Genomic DNA, 20039 nt, shown 5'->3' with positions numbered 1-20039 from the left:
TTTGCCCGAGTTGCCGATTGACCCAGTTCAGGGATCCACGAACGGGTCTGAGAGCTGTATTAGGAAGCCAAGAGCCGCGGCCAGTGACTCAAGTTGATACCGGTCGCCTCCAGGAAGCAATATCGTCGACGAGGGCTCGCTTGACGCTAGCTAGGCGATTGTGCCACGGCGGCCATGCAACTTTCTCGCTGTCAGATTTATGCACGGACACGGAAGAAGCGTGAAACCGGCTAGGTGGGTGCTCCGGTGGTCGCAGTGCACGCAGGATCGCGGTGGCGCTAGGATCCCTACGCGTCCTTGACAGACCAGCCCTTGGTTCCGAACCAGACGAAGGGTGAGTACCCCACAGTGATCCCTGTAACTCGATTTTACCATCAGCCTGTTAAACTCACCGACCAGTCGACCCTGGGACACTTTTTACCCACCTTTAGTGCCTCAGAAATAGGCCAAACTTTGGCTCTCCTACTCTACTCCCATCAAAAATAAAAAAAGCAGACAAATTTACTTTAATTATTTTCTGCAATTGCATTAAATGATTCAGTCCGGATGTACGATGGTAGAAATAAAAAATAAAAATTGTTTGTATCTTGAAAAGTGAAAATATGGAGAGTAGAATATAGTATTAAAGTTTTACCACCTATTTTAGTTTGTTGCTTACGAAAACAGTAGTCATTTCAATTTAAGAAATTGAGGAAGTCTGTAGTTTGACAGCGTGGGTCATAAGTGACCCAGAGTCGGCTGTATATTTTGAAAATGAGGAATTTTTAAACGCATGGAGAGTAGAATATGGCACCAAAGTTTGTTATATATGAAAACAATAGTCATTTCAATTTAAGAAATTGAAAAAGTCAATAGTAGAGTATCGTGGGTCATAACTGACCCAGGGTCGACCATCCACGTCAGCGTCAATCGGTGTCAACAAGTTTTTTTCCCCCAGGAAATATACAATTAAAAATTGTGTAACATCGTGACTATGCGTAAAACAAATTTTTCGAAAAGCATTATACATATAATACAGAAAACCTGCCTGAATTTCTCACTGTATTTCATTGCAACTTTTATTACTTTCGAGAAATATAAATAGCAGAAGTTTTGCATTCTTATAATAAAAAATGCATAGAAAATCATTGTTGTCCCTCGACAAATACAAGTTTGAAGAGAGTAGTCTCTCGGCATAAAATGAGGAAGTGTCGTTCATTCGATGAATCTTCGTACGTTTTGTTTGATCAAACGTTCGTACATAATCTCAATGTTGCAGCCCGGTATTATTTATTCAGCTGTCGTTCGTTCGTTTTTACGAAGTGAAAATGTTAGAAGCTGGGATATAAAGGTTTCTCTGACTGCTAGTGCTATATAGGGTGTTCTAGATATCAATCTTTGAACTTTGAAATCTATCTTTGCGTAAATATTCATGTGTTTAGTTTTTGTTTACGAACTGGACTTGTGGAACGATTTATTCGAAGAATTACCATAATAACGAACAAACGTCCTCGTGGAGAGAAACATCGACCGATAAATCTTGATTAATTTTTTTACCAGAGATAAAAAATGGCGGATACGCTTTGAGTTAACCTATCATTAATAGCAGTTTTCATTGTTCAAAAAAACATCGCATTAACGAAACAATTCTGTTAATAATTTTGTTCTTAAATAATGAGACCGACTAAGGAACAACTTTAACAAGGTGTAATCGGATCTTGGATCGAAGAAGCTCAAAATGTTTCATTCTGGTAAGAAGATTAAAGATCGTATCGAAAGGTGAATTGAAATTGGTCATCGAGCAAAAACTGGTTAAAAGTTGTCTAAAACGCGGGTAATGAGATTCAATGAACGTAAGAGCGATTTTAAAGCAAGGAAAATGTACGATCGTAGAAATCACAAGAAACTGGTAACAAAAAAACTGACCACCGACTAGCGAACGTCAATGGAACGCCCGTAAACGATACTGGATGCCTCGTTGACTGATTAGTGGTTACGTTGAAAACGAAATCGTACGAAGGGAAAAAGCGACAGCGTTGCTGCAACGTCTGCGACAACAGAGAAAGCAGTAATGGGGCGCTTTTATGCTGTTCATTGCATCAACGAACGTAATAACAAATCACTGCATATTACGTCTTGGTATGTAATGCACGCGGCGAGCATTACTGGTGGAAATGGCGGAGCTAAAATTACGAAATACACCGATTCCAAAACATTGGAGAAATCAGAGTTCGGTAATAATTAACAACTTGACAATTAACGTTACAAAATAGCCAAAAATATCTATATAATATATTCTAAGCTTAAAAATTTGTTGTTAAATTATTTGAATTAATTTGCTTTACAAAGTTTGAAATGTATGATATTTGTAATATTTTCAATTTGCATATAAATAAGGATTTGTGAAATTCAACAAGAAGTAGTAGCATAATTAAATGGTAATTTTTCCAATTACAGGTCAAACGAAAATTGTTTATTACAAAACGGTAGCATTTTGCTCGTAGTAATATTTTTCGATCGCTTTACGTAAATATTTTCACTTTTGCTGGATCGCATCGAATTATTAATGCTCCTCGATATTCGTCAAATTGTACGATTTCTTTTAAAAATCGCGTCGAGACAAACAGTTCGATGTTTGAATTATTCACGAAGAGAACTGTCTAAACAGAGCATAATAAGTTTCAAGGAACAGAAAATTATTCTAACGAAAACATTTTACGGTAATGAACTTCTACGTATTGAGCAAAGTGTAATCTAATGATTAATGCTTACGAATATTGCGTAATCGGCTCGGTAATTAATGACTACGATTACTGGGTGATGCATAGTTATGATTAATGAATGTCACGGAGAATCAGAACGAATATAATCGTCAAGATCTTGACGAAGCACGAGTACAGTATTTTATTTTGTTCAGAGAAGGTATAACCAAAACAAAGACTTAATTTTGAATACAGTGTGAGCAATTACAAAATTACGATGGATTTCTATTTTCTTTCCAAATTGCAATTACTCATATTACCGCTTTAGCGTTGATTCTGACCTTTGGCGAGCAATTTTTCGTACATAATAGATATTCTAATGTCGAGAATGGCGTGAAAAATACGTGGAACGTACGACCAGGCGCCATAAGCGATATTCTAGCTAATACTTTCTCCAACCAGGCGCACGTGCATCGTAATGCATCGCTTGCAACGCATGCACCCACGACAAAAGTCGCGATACGATGCGGCTGTTAGTGAAAGCATCGAGCCGTGGATGCAACAGGATGACCATGACACGTTTCGCAACTCGATGATATCTTTGGTAACTCGTTCGATGCAACTTGCACCGGCCGATGCGGTCTCTGCGTTTCGTTCATTTATTTTTCAGTGTACGCTTAACGTATCGTTATTACGCGTTTCGATAACCCGTATTTTACCCAGCACGTTGTACGTTACCGGGGGAAGGGAACAAAAGTAAAAGTTCAATTCATGTTCAATGTCTCCTGTCATCCTGGGTGACATTTATTACCGACCTTCGACGATGACTTCAGGGGAACGATGGAAATTCTCATTTTTTTAACGCGTTCACTGTCTATGACATGTATATGGGTCATACCGCCACGCTATTAGATACGCCGTTGAGAAACCGGACAGTGAACGCGTTGAAAATAGTTTTCAATTTCTTTCTTGAGAAGAAGTGTCCATTTAACGTGAGTTTCAAGAAGACATTGGGAAACATGACAAAACATAAAATTATGACAACTGCCTGTAGTCACCACGAGCTTGATATTAACGATGCAGTTTGAACTAAAACAGGGCCATTTTTACCTATAATAAAGTGTCCATTTAACGCGAAATTCAAGAAGAAATTGGGAAACATGACAAAACATAGAATTATGACAACTGTTTGCAGTCACTATAAGATTTCTTTCTTTTTAGTTTTGGGGTTTTGATAATTTATATTTGTCGGATTTAATTATTCTTCTCGAGACATAATATAATGATTAACTTTGAATTAAATTCTTCGGGGGATAAAAGTCGCCGATTAAAAACTATTTAAATGGATGGTGATGGGTTTCGAAGAATAAGATTTTCGTGTAATATAATTCTCGATTTTTCCTTCGTGAAATGTAAGATTCTCGTAAAGTGGCCAAGGGACAAATTTGCATTTGAAATAATTTGGTATTTAATAAATGGTCGTTTTCCCGTAAACTGAATAATTCAGAAATATTCCGAGGATGTAATCCCGGAATATGTTGAAACTTAAGAATGCAACGCCATGTCCGCGAAATCAAATCTTCCTCGCAATTCTGACCTACCTTCCGACTGTATCTTATTGCATTCCGCGTTCTATGGATCCCCCCGGCGAATATCGTATAGAAATCTTAGAAAATCTCTTTAACATTCTGTCCGGCGGATTGAAACGTTTCAAGTTACCAGAAGCAGAGCTCAGAGAAACTGCACAGGCGCGTTCCGGCCTGCATTTTGCGCAGTTCTCGATAAACCGTGCCGCGGTCGCTTGCACTGAAAATCGTCCATCAATCACGGTTTAACTCTCCGCAGGAATAATAAAACTCTACGAATAAAACAGGTTTACAATCAAACAATAATTGATACTTTCTAAATTTTTTAGACACCCCAACATAAAACATAAAATTACAATAAAAGAAACTGGTTTTATTATCCATCGTATTATTTGACAATTTAAAAAAAATAAAAACCTAACTTTTCCCACAGATAGACACAGAAATATCCTAGTAAAAAAGATTAACAGCTCCCATTTATCGAAACTAACCTCCATTTCGTGATGCTCGTAACGTGTTTCTCTCCCTGTGGCCATAATCGTACTGAGCAGAGATCGAATGTTGTCGACTACCTATAAACCCTTCGCCAGAGCGCGCTGGGATTGGTCTGCAATCAGACAATAATTGATACTTTCTAAATTTTTTAGACACCCCAACATAAAACATAAAATTACAATAAAAGAAACTGGTTTTATTATCCATCGTATTATTTGACAATTTAAAAAAAATAAAAACCTAACTTTTCCCACAGATAGACACAGAAATATCCTAGTAAAAAAGATTAACAGCTCCCATTTATCGAAACTAACCTCCATTTCGTGATTCTCGTAACGTGTTTCTCTCCCTGTGGCCATAATCGTACTATGCAGAGATCGAATGTTGTTGACTACCTATAAACCCTTCGCCAGAGCGCGCTGGGATTGGTCTGCAATCAGACAATAATTGATACTTTCTAAATTTTTTAGACACCCCAACATAAAACATAAAATTACAACAAAAGAAACTGGTTTTATTATCCGTCGTATTATTTGACAATTTAAAAAAAATAAAAACCTAACTTTTCCCACAGATAGACACAGAAATATCCTAGTAAAAAAGATTAACAGCTCCCATTTATCGAAACTAACCTCCATTTCGTGATTCTCGTAACGTGTTTCTCTCCCTGTGGCCATAATCGTACTATGCAGAGATCGAATGTTGTCGACTACCTATAAACCCTTCCCCAGAGCGCGCTGGCATTGGTCCACGCTTCGTCCAATCCCCTCCACGAGTTTCCTGCTTCAGATTCTCAACGACCACGCTGATTGGACGCTTCTAAGCCAATATTAACGATCCAATTACAAACGATGATAACTTACGATCTCTGCACAGTACTTCCAGGCAGAGTGGATAAACGAGTCGTAAAATTTCATACGCGTCGTTTGTAAAAAGACGTTCGAACGCAAATTTACTCGACGTCCGTGTCACTTTGTAACGTCTCGAGTGTCAGCTATTGGACGTCGTCGAAAACGATCCTCGAGGCTCGTATACGTAAGTAACTCGGTTCGACCTTGGGAACACCTCTCAATTACCAGTTAATTCATGCATTTATGCAGCCGCTGGTGTTTAGGTCTAGACCATAAAACTTTCTCCATCAACGCCAGAAGCGTCACGGTACCATCTATGCAGTCTCTTTTTAGCATTCTCGATACCTTTAGCGTCCGTTGATTCGAACCACCTAAATTATGCTGGAAAATCGCTAATTAAATGCAGAGACTCGCGAATCGTTTACTCTTAGAAGAAGAAACGTTTCGAGTTTAGAGTCATCTTTGACGAGTTCCTAACGAAACGATAAACTTTAGTAGTGTATCGATAGTAAATTTGTAAATTTATTTCTCGGTTCTGAGCAAGTAAATTAACACTAAACTCACCGATGTCTTTCTTTTATTGAAACCAGTTATGCAAATATATGTATCGAAAACCTTGTACTGGAGAAATATTAAAATTCAAACTTAAATAGAATAATGAGAAATCTATGAAGTCGAGATTGAATGATGCAATATTTTAACGATGAAAACCACATATTTATTTATTTTTTATTATATTTAAGATGAAATGTGGTTTCGAGTCAAAATAGAATAATAAAAAATCTATGAAGTTGAAATCCAATGATGCAATATCTTAACGAAGAAAACCACATTTCAAATAAATGTATACTTAGATATACATATATGTATGTGGTTTCCATCGTTAAAATATTGCATCGTTTAATTTCAACCTCACGAATTTTTTATTATTTTATTTCAACTCGAATTTGAATTCTAGTATTTGTTCGATATAAAGTTTCCTGATTTTATTTTTATAAACAGTTTAGATGGACAAAGAAGAAAGTAAAAACCGTATTTTTCCCCTCAAATACTTCAAAATGGCCAGGTTCACATTTTTGATGAAATTATTGAAAATCGTTTACTCGAGTGCAATAAACTTTCTTTCGCATTGGCGTGTCTCTGGAGATAATTTTTACTGGAACAGATTACTTTGTTCCTTTCCGAATTCTAGACATTCAATGCGTCGACCTCGTGGTATCCGGTAATAATTATCGTCTCGTTCTTCCGGCACAGTTTCCGTTCCGTGAGACGAGCACGGTCCTCTCGTAAATACTATCTTCTCGATAATTATTTATAATTTCTAAAATAGCCCGGTAATCATTTGTAATTCTTACTTTCTTCCACCAATTTAATCATACGTTCGCTTATATTCGAGAACCGTGGAATCGGATATTAAACTTAGACGGTGGCCTAATCGAGAGTTCTTAGCATACCCAAAGTGTCCTAGCAATTTTTATATTAATTATTCGTGTAATTATAGAAATTCTCTTTCATTCAAATTTTTAAGACAAGTAATTTTATTTTATGTTGATCTGACTGAATGATCCTTTAATTTACTTTGTGACTAAGATACTGACCGTGAATATTAAAAAGAACCTTTTGTTAAGATAATATTTATACTTGATACTCGATTTTTATATTAATTATTCGAGTAATTATAGAAATCTTCTTTCATTCAAATTTTTAAGTTAAGCAACTTTATTTTATGTTCATCTGACTGAATGATCCTTTAATTTACTTTGTGACTAAGATACTGGCCGTGAATATTAAAAGAGAACCTTTTGTTAAGATAATATTTATACTTGATACTCGATTTTTATATTAATTATTTGCGTAATCACAGAAATCTTCTTTCATCCAAATTTTTAAGTCAAGCAACTTTATTTTATGTTCATCTGACTGAATGATCCTTTAATTTACTTTGTGACTAAGATACTGGCCGTGAATATTAAAAAGAACCTTTTGTTAAGATAATATTTATACTTGATACTCGATTTTTATATTAATTATTTGCGTAATCACAGAAATCTTCTTTCATCCAAATTTTTAAGTCAAGCAACTTTATTTTATGTTCATCTGACTGAATGATCCTTTAATTTACTTTGTGACTAAGATACTGGCCGTGAATATTCAAACAGAACCTTTTGTTAAGATAATATTTATACTTGATACTCGATTTTTATATTAATTATTCGAGTAATTATAGAAATTCTCTTTCATTCAAATTTTTAAGTCAAGCAACTTTATTTTATATTCATCTGACTGAATGATCCTTTAATTTACTTTGTGACTAAAGTACTGGCCGTGAATATTAAAAGAGAACCGTTTGTTAAGATAATATTTATACTTGATACTCGATTTTTATATTAATTATTCGAGTAATTATAGAAATTCTCTTTCATTCAAATTTTTAAGTTAAGCAACTTTATTTTATGTTCATCTGACTGAATGATCCTTTAATTTATCTTGCGACTAAGATACTGGCCGTGAATATTAAAAGAGAACCGTTTGTTGAGACAATATTTATATGCACCAATCGTTGACTTTCGACATCTTTCGCGCTAATCGTTCAATATTGGAAAAGCAAACGTAGAAACAAAAAATTGGTCGGTGTCCTCCGGTGAACCTGGGTGCCTTGAACTTTAGAGTCGCTTTTGTCGAACGCGTACGCCTCTCGTTTGAATAATCATTCCAGCCGTGTTGGAAATGAACGTTGTTGCAATCTCGCGAAGTAACAGGATGTTTATCTGTATCTTTAAATAGATGGTCTTTTTTTCTCAAATGACTTGCACGTCGCGTCACCTGTACGAATACCATATTCATCTCCGGTCTCGCGATATTTCTCGCTGGACAAAATGGCGACCGCCCACGATTATCCATTTCGTCCAAAACAACAGCGAACCGTTTCCAAAATAAAATTAACAGGAGTCTTTGTGGCTCAAATTTTCACGAGTGAAAACATCGGGTCGTGAAAATTATTAAACGAAATTGGCACAAATTGAGAAGTTCTTGGAACTTTAAGGTGTATGTAATTAAGTTTCTTTCGTGATATTATACGATCAAATAATTTGGATAACAAAATGGAACGTTTTTTCCTAAAGTCTATCGTATCCAATTTCTGGATTAAATTATTATTAATGCAGTGCAATTCCTCCCAAATACGAATGGTCAAAAATTGATACCTCCAAATACCTAGCCACTATTATTTTCATTAAAATTTATACACAATCCTGTTACCACGTTTTATGATTTTTCATCCATCACAAACAAACTATTCCAAATACGAATGATCACAAATTGACACCTCAAAATAGTCACTGTTATTTTCGTTAAAATTTCTAAACAATGTTAATTCCTGTCACCAGGTTTCACCAAAAACTAGAGAAAGGAATCTAGGCTGAACAGTTGCACGCTAGGTCCCCAAGATCATCGTTTTTAGCGCGACTAAAATTCTCGTTTCGCGATGTCTAATTGTGCAGTTAACGGAGGATCGAAAAAACGATATCGCGTGTGGGAATAACATTGGGGAAAGTAAAAGTGCGACGAACGCGACCCTGTGATCGCGCGACCAGTAGTCTAGAATCGGGGCGATCGTTTCCCCTGACGGTTTCTCGAAGGTGAGGCCGCAGGTAAGAGGGAAACCGCGGTGCATTTCGCGTCGATGCAACCAGGCTGGGCCCCGTAGCTGCAGCCAGTTGCATCACCGACCGGCGTCGCTGCTCGAACGATCCGGCGATCACGGGAAACTCGCGACTACCGACGAGCGTTTCTCCTCTCGTTTCGCGGCGGAAACGCGCGAAACGCGGAATAATTATCAAACTTTCCCACTCATCACCGCGTACCGACCAAAAGAACCATCGTTTCGACGCTAAAACAAATATTTCGACCTCCGTTTCGAACTAAAGTTTGCGATTTCTGTGATCGAGTATCGTCTGTGATCTCTTGAATCTTTTCTAATTACAATTTTGGACAATCGTTGCCCTCGAGTCGCGCTAATGTCTAATGACGAAAAGTGTGTGATAATAGGAATCGTACCAGGAATAAATAGAGTTTCCCACGAGTCGGTTATTTCCTAAATAATTGTGCTTTTCTATCGGGACGTTGTCGTTTCCGGTTTCAGTTGACATTGAGGATCTGGTTTCCCAAGGTGATGGGAGGCTATAAGAACTTCCGGAAAGAATAGTAGAAAGCCTTGAAAGGTGTTTCTGACAATGTTTTTCCCCCCGATTGGTTAGAAGTCTCTGGCAGGGGGATTTTAAAACCACCATTTTTAGTGTGACAAAGTTCCAAAATTGAAGAGTAATTGATTAAATGCTGTTATTTCTTTTCGAATCCTCTGTTTGGTAATTGATTCATTATAGAAGTAAAAATCCATTGGTGTACAAGAGAAAACATAATTTTTTGCAAATTAATTATACATTCTAAACCTGAATTTTGAATGAAATTTTAATAATCTAGTAAATTCTCATTTCTCAATTTAAAATTGCAGAGACGTTCCCAGAAATGCAAAGACAAAAACACCCCCCTAGTGACATATTCTTAAAAATCTGCGTCAAGATTGTTGTCAACAGCGAATTAAGGCCCATTTGCACTACCGACTACATTCAGTTCTTCTGCAATAATTTTTAATGGCTAGTCGGTAGTACAAATGGACCTTCAACGCATTGACTGCCACCTAAACCATACACGAAACGAGAAAAATTAAATTCTCAAAATTGGAGCTTTTCCCTTTGCACTCTGACATACTATACCACACCTCGATTTATTTCATGTACAGCAAAAAAATTAACAAACGTTTACAAATATCTCTGAGGGAAAAAGGACAATTTTAATATTCATTAAAACAGCGTTACAAAATTTTATTCGAGTTCCTTCCGTTAAAATGAATTCTTGGAGTGTAAAGGCTTAAAGAAAGTAAACGTAGGGCTCTCGAATGTCAACGATCGTCCCTAAAAACGATTTCCAAAGCCCTGGCAGTCAAGTGTTGACCCCCAGGGGTGGTGGAGGCCTAGGAAAAAAAGTCCCTAAACATGAATTCTCTAGATAGACTGCGAAACGAGGGAAAACAAAACCGAATCACCGCGAATAGTCGGAAAGACGCGAGGTCGCGTCCGTTCTAGGAGGTTATCGCTTCGAAGCAGATATCGCGTCGTCGAATGACGAGTCGACACTCGAGCAGAGTCGATCGCGAATGACGCGAGGGTGCACGATGCCGCAGGAGAACGAGACAGCCTCGCTGGTGAACGGCGAGATCGATGGTCGAGCCTCGAACGAGAATCGACCGAGGGAAATCTTCGGGGAGGATCCGTCCAAGGACAAGGTCGATGGTGAACGGCGGGAGGATTTGAACGGGATGCCGGAACTCAAGGACGACGAGGTCCAGACGGACGACGAGGAGGAGGTTTCGTTGAACGTGGGCGAACCGTCGCCGGAAGTGATGGAGTACGCCAGGAGGGAGCTAGGGGAGACCGAGGAGGTCAAATGTCAGACCATACAGGAACTGAGGGACATGATTTACGGTAATTGGAGCTTTCTTGGGGCTCTCGGGCCTCCACGATCGCTGTCACGTGATACGGTGACACACTTACTAGTTTGGCGGGAAATTCAAACGTCGTTGCTCGGGGAAATCTATTTCTGAACGATCCGGGGGAAGATTCTGCGTCGCTTGGAGACTGCTTTCAAATGATTTTTACACCGGGGATGATTATTTAGCAAAATTTTTTGTAATAACGAACCTCGAGGCGAATATTTGAAATATTTTCAGAGTCGAGAGAATTGAATATTATAATATTTGAAAAGTTCTCGAGGCTTCGATCGCCTCGAGTACGCTTAAATTTAAAAAAAAAACAAATGTTTGTTTAACAGAGAGGGGAGAGTGCTTGCCGCACAGGACGGACGACGCCTTTTTGGTCAGGTTTCTCAGAGTGAGGAACTTCAATGTCAATCGCGCGCATCGATTGGTAAGTTAATTGCCCCGGGATCTCGACAATTTATTTATCGATTCGCCAATTACGAACGCGCGAATTGTTAATGGCGACGAGTCGTTTCACGTCACAGAGAACTTTCTTTTTTTTACGATAGAATCACATGTTCGCGCATCGAAAAAATGTGTTAAAAGCGGGTCTAAAAATAAACGAACAGTCGGACAATTTACAACCTGGCGACCGACGTGACGTAATTCGTTTAACGGGTTTGTTTGCAACACTTGCACAACCATACTGAGGCGATCTAACCGGTAGCCAGGCAGCGTGATGGAAAACGTAGCCTTTAGAGGATTGACGTTATTTCTGTCGGCCCTTTTTGTGCAACCTGTGTAATTCTCTAGGGAATGCAAAATTTTCTGCTTCGAATACACTGTCATTATAATATCAATTTGTGTTTCCCAATGAATGTCGAATAACTGGTACCAGATTAGATTATCAATAATCATATCTACACTTGTTAACACAGAATCGAGAATACTGTTTCTTCCAAACGACTTTCAAAAGCTATTAGTGTGCAGTTGCCTCGAAATATCAAAGGTTATGTTAAATTTGGCGCAAAATAAATTGATAACAAGTGGAAGATAACTTAAATGTAACAAGGATCAACTCATCCTCCATAATTAGATCTGAATTTCTCAATTACATCTAAAACACTTGTCAATGGAAGTTATATTTTTCAGAAATCAATTTCTTCGTCCATTAAATCCTGACCCAATTGCTCTTCAAACACCTTCCAAACATTTATCGACAAAGCTTGGGTTCTTTTTGTTTAAACAGAGACTCTAAGTAAATTTTTCTTTCATATTTAATACCAAGACGCTTGTCAGTGTAAAAAAAAAGTTTGCTTTCCTTTAAACGACTCCCTCCTTAATCGTCCAAGTTTCTTTTTCAAATTAACTTACACTTCGAGCCACACATCCCAGACAAAGTACCCGGACAATTGTCTCTGAACTCCACCAATTATCCGGGTAGCTCGTCTTACAGCCGTAGTCCTGTCATCGTCGACGATCGAACAATTACAGACCAATTAACAAACAAAAGGAATCCACTCTAAGGAGTCTGAATCGAGTAATTCAAGCGCCAGAATGGAACGATTAGTCGGGACACCGAGGCTCGATCGAAGACCATTTAGGAATCAGCGTTCGTGCCTTACAACGCGCTCGTTAACGGTTTAACGCTGTCAATTATTCGGCTGATCGATCGTAGATCACTTTCCACGTTACGTTCCGCGAAAATGTGGACGATAAATCCACGGGGCTCGAGGTCCATTTGTATGCACCGACGCGACTCGACTGTCGTTCGAAAGGAACGAGAAATGTAGTGTCAGATTCTTGTGAAAAAAGCCCTGGAGGGAACGCAGCGCGAAACACGGGTCCCACGTTCGTGGCTGAGCAAATAATTGACCAGTTTTAATTCTCAACTACTATGTCAGGCAATGACAGACATTATTATAGTCGATAGGACTTAAATATCTGCCTATAGATATAGCTAAAGTTGTCGAAGATGAAAGGCCTAACTTTCATGAATCAATTTATATAAATCGCTTAAAGAATCAGGCATATACAGATGCTACCATAAATACCAAATCAGTCGATAGAATAGTTAGATAGACATCTATCGACAAGGATTAATGTCCTGTCTCGATCTGGAAAGTTTCTCAGTTATTTGCCCAATCGATTTCACTAGGCTCCAAACATCTCTCAACGTGAAACCTTCGCGAATTAAAACCACAAGAAATCATGCGTGCCCAGATATGGCTGATTAATCCAGCCGGTTATGTTCACGTATTGTTGCAATTTGATCCACGGAACGACGCCGTGGTGTCTCATTGTCAGCCATTGGCGTCGAACTTTCGTGAGGCGTTCAAAATTCAATATTTAGCAAAAGTTCACTCTAAATAAATAACAAATCGTGTGTTTTATCAGAGGGACTCTTCAATTTCTTCAAGTGCAATTGCAAATGGAGCCTCCCATATTTTTCCCGAGTTCACTGGCAAAAAAATGATTGCACCAAATTTTTTTCTGCTTCGAAGGACCCTTTGACGCAATCGATAGTTTCGAGGTTTCATTCGGGAGGATCCATTTAAACGGATCGTCCCGTATAAGTGAGCCTTTATCCCAGGATTCCTTTGAAACTTTTCCGTGGCAAAGGGTTCTCGTTACCCGGGAATCGGAACACGGAACGAATTTACGCCGTTCGTGCCGCGGTTGTCGCAATTCCGCGTGTCGTCGCCGACGCCTGGATCGTTAACAGACTCGATCGCGTCCCGTGCCGCGATATTTAACCGAACTTTTTCCCCGAAACGCGTTCCGTCGCCTCGTTAAAGTGGCCCGCGATATGCTTGAATAATTGCCCGCGCGATCTCTTCCCGTCAGCAGCTCCACGGAGCGTTCCTTTGTCCCGCTGTTTCTCCCTTTGCAACGACATTAATTATTCGTTGGCCCACGGTTCGGTGACTGGGAAATCTTGATTCGCTTCGTGGACAGGTTTCATCGGATCGCGCGACGTCTTCTTGTCCGGGAGCTTTATCTTCTGGGTATTTGTTCGTATTCTTCGCCAAGTGGAACGAAAGTAGTTCCGCGTGCCGTACAGGATGACAAATGGTATCCAAACTCGAGATAAGATGGCGAATGGCCGCGCTCGGGTAACTAATTTACTTTCAGCGATGGACTAGAATATTTCGATCCTTTCTTTTGCACGTCGGGGTGTTTATTTCTTTGTCTTGCGTGGAAATACTTAGTCTTTGTAAAATACTGGGAAATATTTTAATGGGAGACTGTAGAAACCAAAATAAGACGAAAATCAAAATATTTTCGGTCTTATTCTTCGGCAATCTATAGTCTGACTCGTTTTAAACAGTCCCGCCACGCACAGACCACGCCCACAAAGTGACTTTTTCACTTCGCCAAGCTATACATTCGTTCCATGTGCATTCGTGCCATTCGATATCAATTGGATCTCGTTTCCCTGATCCTAACCTCAAATCGTGCGACAGCAAACGCGTTACCGTAGACTGTTAATCGTTCAAAGTTGCCTCCGCAGCAAAATGACCGAACTTTAGCCCCTTCCTCTCAAGGGATCTTTCGATAGATAGTGAATTACTACAACTTCAAAGAGGAACACCCAGAGATCCATCACAATGTGAACCCAATGGACATGAAGCATATCGGGGACGACGACGTGATGACGGTGCCGGCGAACAGGACCCAGTGCGGCAGAAGGATGATGATCTATCGATTGGGGAACTGGGATCCAAGGAAATATTCCGTGGAGGAGATCTTCAAGGCCACGGTTATCATTCTGGAGCTGGGCGTCTTGGAACCCACCGCTCAGATTCTCGGTGGCGTCGCCATTTTCGATCTGGAAGGCATCACGATGGCGCATGCGTGGACCATCACTCATCAGGTACCATTTTTTACTTTTCCCTCCAAGTATTTTGCAACAAATTCTATCGACTTCTGATCGCTCACAGTTGCATTTTATTTTTCTAACAATTTTCATTCCTTCCAGTTGGTTATCGTGGAGATTTCTTGTGTGATTTGCTTATCGTACGCCATTTGCAAATAACACAAGAAACTTTGATTTTCAAAATTCTTCGTCTGGACTTGTAAATTTCTCGACTCCACGCGTTAATTCTAAAATAGTTTATTTAAATTTGACTTCTCGTAAGCCTCAATTTACTGCAATTATTCACCAGAAAATAATCGAAGCTCCCCCAGGCAGGAGGATCGTTCGCGAATTCGGTTAATAACGATTTAAATTGAACGCCAACCGGCGCACTAATTTATCCGCGCTAGGTATCGCGGATACCGTCATCGATTTGCTTTCAGCGTTCTTGAAAGTTGAACCATTTATAATGTCCTTGAAACTAATAGTCCCTCCTTTTATCTGGCCACCTCCTGTTACATTTATTCATCCCGCGCGAACCTAGGCGGAGTGGCTGTACGGGACCCCCGGCACTAATGGTGTCCTTGAAACTTCAACAATCCGTAAAGTTCTCGACACCGATATTCTTCCGTGCGTCTCCGAGTTCCTCCGTTCCTCTCTTCGACGCATCGTCGGTCCCGGCGATGGAACAAAACGAGCTTGCAACGTTTATCGACGCCCCAGCTGAAAACTTTCGGACGCAACCTGTCCTTCTCGTCCATCGTTGGCGATCGAGATCTTAAAACCGATTATTATGATCTATATTTCTCTTTGGTCGTCAAGTTTAACGATGCGTGTAACGTGGAATTTAACAACGCCATTCGTAAAGCGTGATGGCCATGGCAGGACATTGAAAAGAATTTCAAATCGTTCTAAAGAAATTATTTTTACCTAGGGGGGTTAATTACAATCACTTTTGGTGAATAGACATACCCACGAATTTCCACGCATTTTCGAGAAAAAAATTCGTAGGTTGAGAAATTTTTCGGCGAAATTAAAAAATTTCATATCGTTCTAAAAAATTATTTTTACCTAGGGGGGTTAATTACAATCACTTTTGGTGAATAGACATACCCCCGAAATCCCACGCATTTTCGAAAAAAAATTCGTATGTGGAGAAATTTTTCGGCGAAATTAAAAAATTTCATATCGTTCTAAAAAAATTATTTTTACCTAGAGGGGTTAATTACAATCGCTTTTGATGAATAGACATACCCTCGAATTCCCACGCATTTTCGAGAAAAAAATTCGTATGTGGAGAAATTTTTCGGCGAAATTAAAAAATTTCAAATCGTTCTAAAAAAATTATTTTTACCTAGGGGGGTTAATTACAATCACTTTTGGTGAATAGACATACCCTCGAAATCCCACGCATTTTCGAGAAAAAAATTCGTATGTGGAGAAATTTTTCGGCGAAATTAAAAAATTTCAAATCGTTCTAAAAAAATTATTTTTACCTAGGGGGGTTAATTACAATCACTTTTGGTGAATAGACATACCCTCGAAATCCCACGCACTTTCGAGAAAAAAATTCGTATGTGGAGAAATTTGTCGGCGAAATTAAAAAATTTCAAATCGTTCTAAAAAAATTATTTTTACCTAGAGGGGTTAATTACAATCACTTTTGGTGAATAGACATACCCCCGAAATCCCACGCGCTTTCGAGAAAAAAATTCGTAGGTTGAGAAATTTTTCGGCGAAATTAAAAAATTTCATATCGTTCTAAAAAAATTATTTTTACCTAGGGGGGTTAATTACAATCATTTTTGGTGAATAGACATACCCTCGAAATCCCACGCATTTTCGAGAAAAAAATTCGTATGTGGAGAAATTTTTCGGCGAAATTAAAAAATTTCAAATCGTTCTAAAAAAATTATTTTTACCTAGGGGGGTTAATTACAATCACTTTTGGTGAATAGACATACCCCCGAAATCCCACGCACTTTCGAGAAAAAAATTCATTACCGAAAATACAATGTCTGACCAGTGTCTGAATGATTCCCCTGAAATTTCACGCGTATGTTCAAGACATTATAACTTCTGAACGGATTGGACGATTTTAATGTTTCGTATTTTGGTGAAGAATATGTAGAAACTCCAAGAATATTCTAGAAGACTCTAATAAACTATAAGAAACTAAGGTTTTCCATTGTTTTTGTAGGTGGCCAGTATGGTGATAGCGCTGATGGTGTCGGCGTTTCCCATGAAGACACACGCGATTCATATTCTGCACCAGTCGTGGGTTTTCGATGTGATGTTCGCGGTGTTCAAGCCGTTCCTGGACGTGAGGATGCAGAACAAGATTTTCTTTCACGGCAGTAATATGGACAGCCTCCACCAGCACATCTCGCCGACCCACTTGCCGAAGAAGTATGGCGGGACTCGGGAGGAATTGCCTTACTACAAGTGGATCGACAACCTCAGCAAAGCCCCTAAAATCGTCAAAGAGATGAAGGAACTCGGTTACATAGTCCCTCCGGAAATCCTCAAGAAAATGGGTCAACCTCCCAAGGACTGAGGAAGAACTCGAGCGATCTATTACTTGCACTTTTAATTAACGCTTACACTCGCTTCCCGGTAACACGTGCGACCCCTAAACGGTCGTAAACCACCCCCTTCCCCCTCCCCCTGCTGGATAACACGGATCATTATCTGTTTGGTTTAAATTTTTAATATCCTTAAGTTGGAGTTCGTTCTCCTTTTCCCAATTTAGTTGGTAGACGTTGGTTTCAAACAGGATTGTTTAGTTTTATTCGCACGTTTATTTTGTTACGCGTGATTCTCTTCATTTTACTCGGAATTGTGAAACTGGAGTATCGATTAAACGCTGTAAAGGAGCGATTTTCTTGTCTTTCCCATTATCGGCGAAGTTTCGCGGTGTAGAAGCGTCACTGGGTCGACGATCAATTTAAAATTCACACTTGAGGGCCGCCACGGTCGACGAAGAAGACAAATTTCCTGCTGAAAGTCCTTTCAGCGATCCCCCAGAGCCGAGCGAACGGTTCATCCATAATTATGAGTCCTACTGACGAATCGATCGATCGAATTCAAGCGTAAATACGCCTCTATTGCTTCTGATTTCAATATTTTAAATCGACGGTGAATATTCCCTCGTCGACCGCCGTAATTGACGATTATAATCGCAAAATAACTTCGGTGGCTCTTGAATTATTTAGGCTTTAAATATCCACGCGGGCTCCGTCGGTCGTATTCTACTATTTAATCGTATCGCCTCGGAAAATTCGGTTTCCCCGAAAATAGAACCTGCGAATCGAATCCGGGAAACATTGAAAGCTCGCATCCACCACGGCGTTCTCTTTTCTAAATATATGATCTGTCGATCTTAATTTGCTCCCGTATTTCTACGAACTGCGAAACTTGTACAACTTGTTTCACGTCGAGGAAAAAAAAAATTTGTACCTGTCTCATGCGACGTGGAATAAATTCGAATGTAATACAAATTGCTCGTAGTTTAATAAACAGAAGAAAAAATTAAAAATGCATAACTACTATATTTTTTATGAAATGAAATAAGCATACATTGATATTAAAATCGTGATTGCGTAAACACGAGAATGTAAAATATTCTACTTGTCAGAATGTTTAAATAACTATGCAAATACATCGCAGACTTCTGGCGGGAAAATTTGAAAATTAGATCTCGTTACGAAACAGTATTTTTAGAAGTTTCCAATATCTTATTATCGTTCTGTTTTCGAGAAGTAACGAATTATGAAAAATTAACGTCGTCGAGTTCTTTATGAGGCGAATCGAAGGTAAAATAAAGGCTATCAATCTTTCACGATAAAGTACGACAACGTGATGGCGTCAGAATGTCGATGATCTATTAATAAATGATTTAAGGGAATAAAGAGCGTAATCCAATCGGCCCGAGGGAAACATCTTCATTCAGCTGGACAGCTGTGGGAACGAACATCGAGTAATTATAGCCGCCTTCGAGTGAACATGACGAATTCAGTATCGATCGAGGAAATCCTTCTTTCGGCAGAAAATCGTTATTTCCTCTTTTTACCGGCGTAAACGAATCGCTGAATCTTTAAAGCTCGACGTACTATTGGCTTGTAACAAATGTGTTGGGCAAAATATACTCCAGAGTGTGTAAACAACGAAGTACAAAGAGGGAAACAGAAAATAAAAAGTGAACATATTGTACTAACGAATTTCAGAAAGTTTCTAAAATTAGAATAAGGTTTCTAATTACGTTATTAATGTGTCTACAAATTCTTTTAGCAGTCCCATAGTTCCCCATAATTGTTTGAAAATTATTTTCCAAACTACTTTCAATGTTTCATGAATAAAATTTTGTTCAATTTTATAATTCCACTCGTAAGAATGTTTCAGAGGATCTATAAAATATTGTGAGAAATATTTTAAGACTTTCTGTTCGTTTCAAACTCCTCCGTCGCCATTTATTTGCAGTCAGAAACGATCAGAGTATGCACGAGGGTGCATGTTTCGAGCGTAGTGCAAACAACTATAAAGAATGCCTGACCGCATGTTTACAGTGCGAGATAAATCCGTCTCTTCGCCCATAAATTACGTTTCCGCGATAGCAAAGTTATTCAACGCGAAATCCCGGCTAATACCGAATTTATCCTAACGATCTAATGAGTTTTATGACACTACGACGACAGAGTAGTTAATTTTCTGCGAAAACAGAATTTTGGCCGATGCAAAACTGCACGGTAATCTCGTGGCGGCGCTTGCGATTAGCGCACTCGCCGCCAGAGGGCTACGCTCTCGTTTCTCTCGCAAGTGCTCGAACGTCAATCTAGGTTAGGATCGACCTTTCACTGTCCTGACGTCCGAGGCTCCATACTTGTGGAAGCTTTTAAAGCGTTGACAACAAAGTTGTGTTGTTATAGTTCCTCTGCAAATTAATTTGGGGAAGCTCACACTTGTGAAAGCTTCGATACAACACTCCATGTTGTTTCCAAATGTGTGTGCACGAATTCCTGATACGGTTTAAAATTT

At 39.1% G+C, this 20039-nt stretch overlaps 1 protein-coding gene and 1 long non-coding RNA gene across 14 annotated transcripts; one reads left to right on the top strand and one right to left on the bottom strand.

Annotated features, from left to right (window-relative positions):
• The first annotated feature begins 65 nt into the window (after positions 1 to 65).
• LOC143348289 (alpha-tocopherol transfer protein) lies at positions 66 to 18543 on the top strand. Of its 12 annotated transcripts, none has more exons than XM_076778350.1 (5): positions 66 to 334; positions 10853 to 11153; positions 11500 to 11594; positions 14709 to 15023; positions 17206 to 18543. In XM_076778350.1, exons 2-5 carry the CDS (start codon positions 10988 to 10990, stop codon positions 17560 to 17562), a joined length of 933 nt encoding a protein of 310 aa, XP_076634465.1. In that variant the 5' UTR covers positions 66 to 334; positions 10853 to 10987; the 3' UTR covers positions 17563 to 18543. The 12 variants fall into 12 exon arrangements, with proteins under 12 accessions (XP_076634465.1, XP_076634467.1, XP_076634468.1 ...); XM_076778352.1 differs by lacking the exon at positions 66 to 334 and adding an exon at positions 5645 to 5797; XM_076778353.1 differs by lacking the exon at positions 66 to 334 and adding an exon at positions 9109 to 9263.
• LOC143348305 (uncharacterized) lies at positions 201 to 5470 on the bottom strand. 2 transcript variants are annotated; one of them, XR_013080749.1, is made up of 4 exons: positions 5395 to 5470; positions 5077 to 5192; positions 4759 to 4874; positions 201 to 355 (listed from the first exon to the last, which is right to left on the bottom strand). It is a non-coding gene; the product is annotated as an uncharacterized LOC143348305 (long non-coding RNA). The 2 variants fall into 2 exon arrangements; XR_013080750.1 differs by lacking the exon at positions 201 to 355 and adding an exon at positions 3916 to 4539.
• Positions 18544 to 20039: the final 1496 nt, after the last annotated feature.

This window comes from Colletes latitarsis, chromosome 11 (genome assembly GCF_051014445.1).
Source record: "Colletes latitarsis isolate SP2378_abdomen chromosome 11, iyColLati1, whole genome shotgun sequence".
Lineage (NCBI taxonomy): Eukaryota > Metazoa > Arthropoda > Insecta > Hymenoptera > Colletidae > Colletes > Colletes latitarsis.
The sequence above is the reverse complement of the archived record's forward strand: the minus strand, read 5'-3'. Positions and strand labels throughout refer to the sequence as shown.

Excerpts from the sequence above, each read along its gene's own strand:
- LOC143348289 (XM_076778347.1), top strand. The coding sequence starts at position 10,826 with ATGACGCGAGGGTGCACGATGCCGCAGGAGAACGAGACAGCCTCGCTG. Across the intron at positions 11,595-14,708 it reads TCAATCGCGCGCATCGATTG|ATAGTGAATTACTACAACTT; the intron begins GTAAGTTAATTG and ends ATCTTTCGATAG. Across the intron at positions 15,024-17,205 it reads CGTGGACCATCACTCATCAG|GTGGCCAGTATGGTGATAGC; the intron begins GTACCATTTTTT and ends TTGTTTTTGTAG.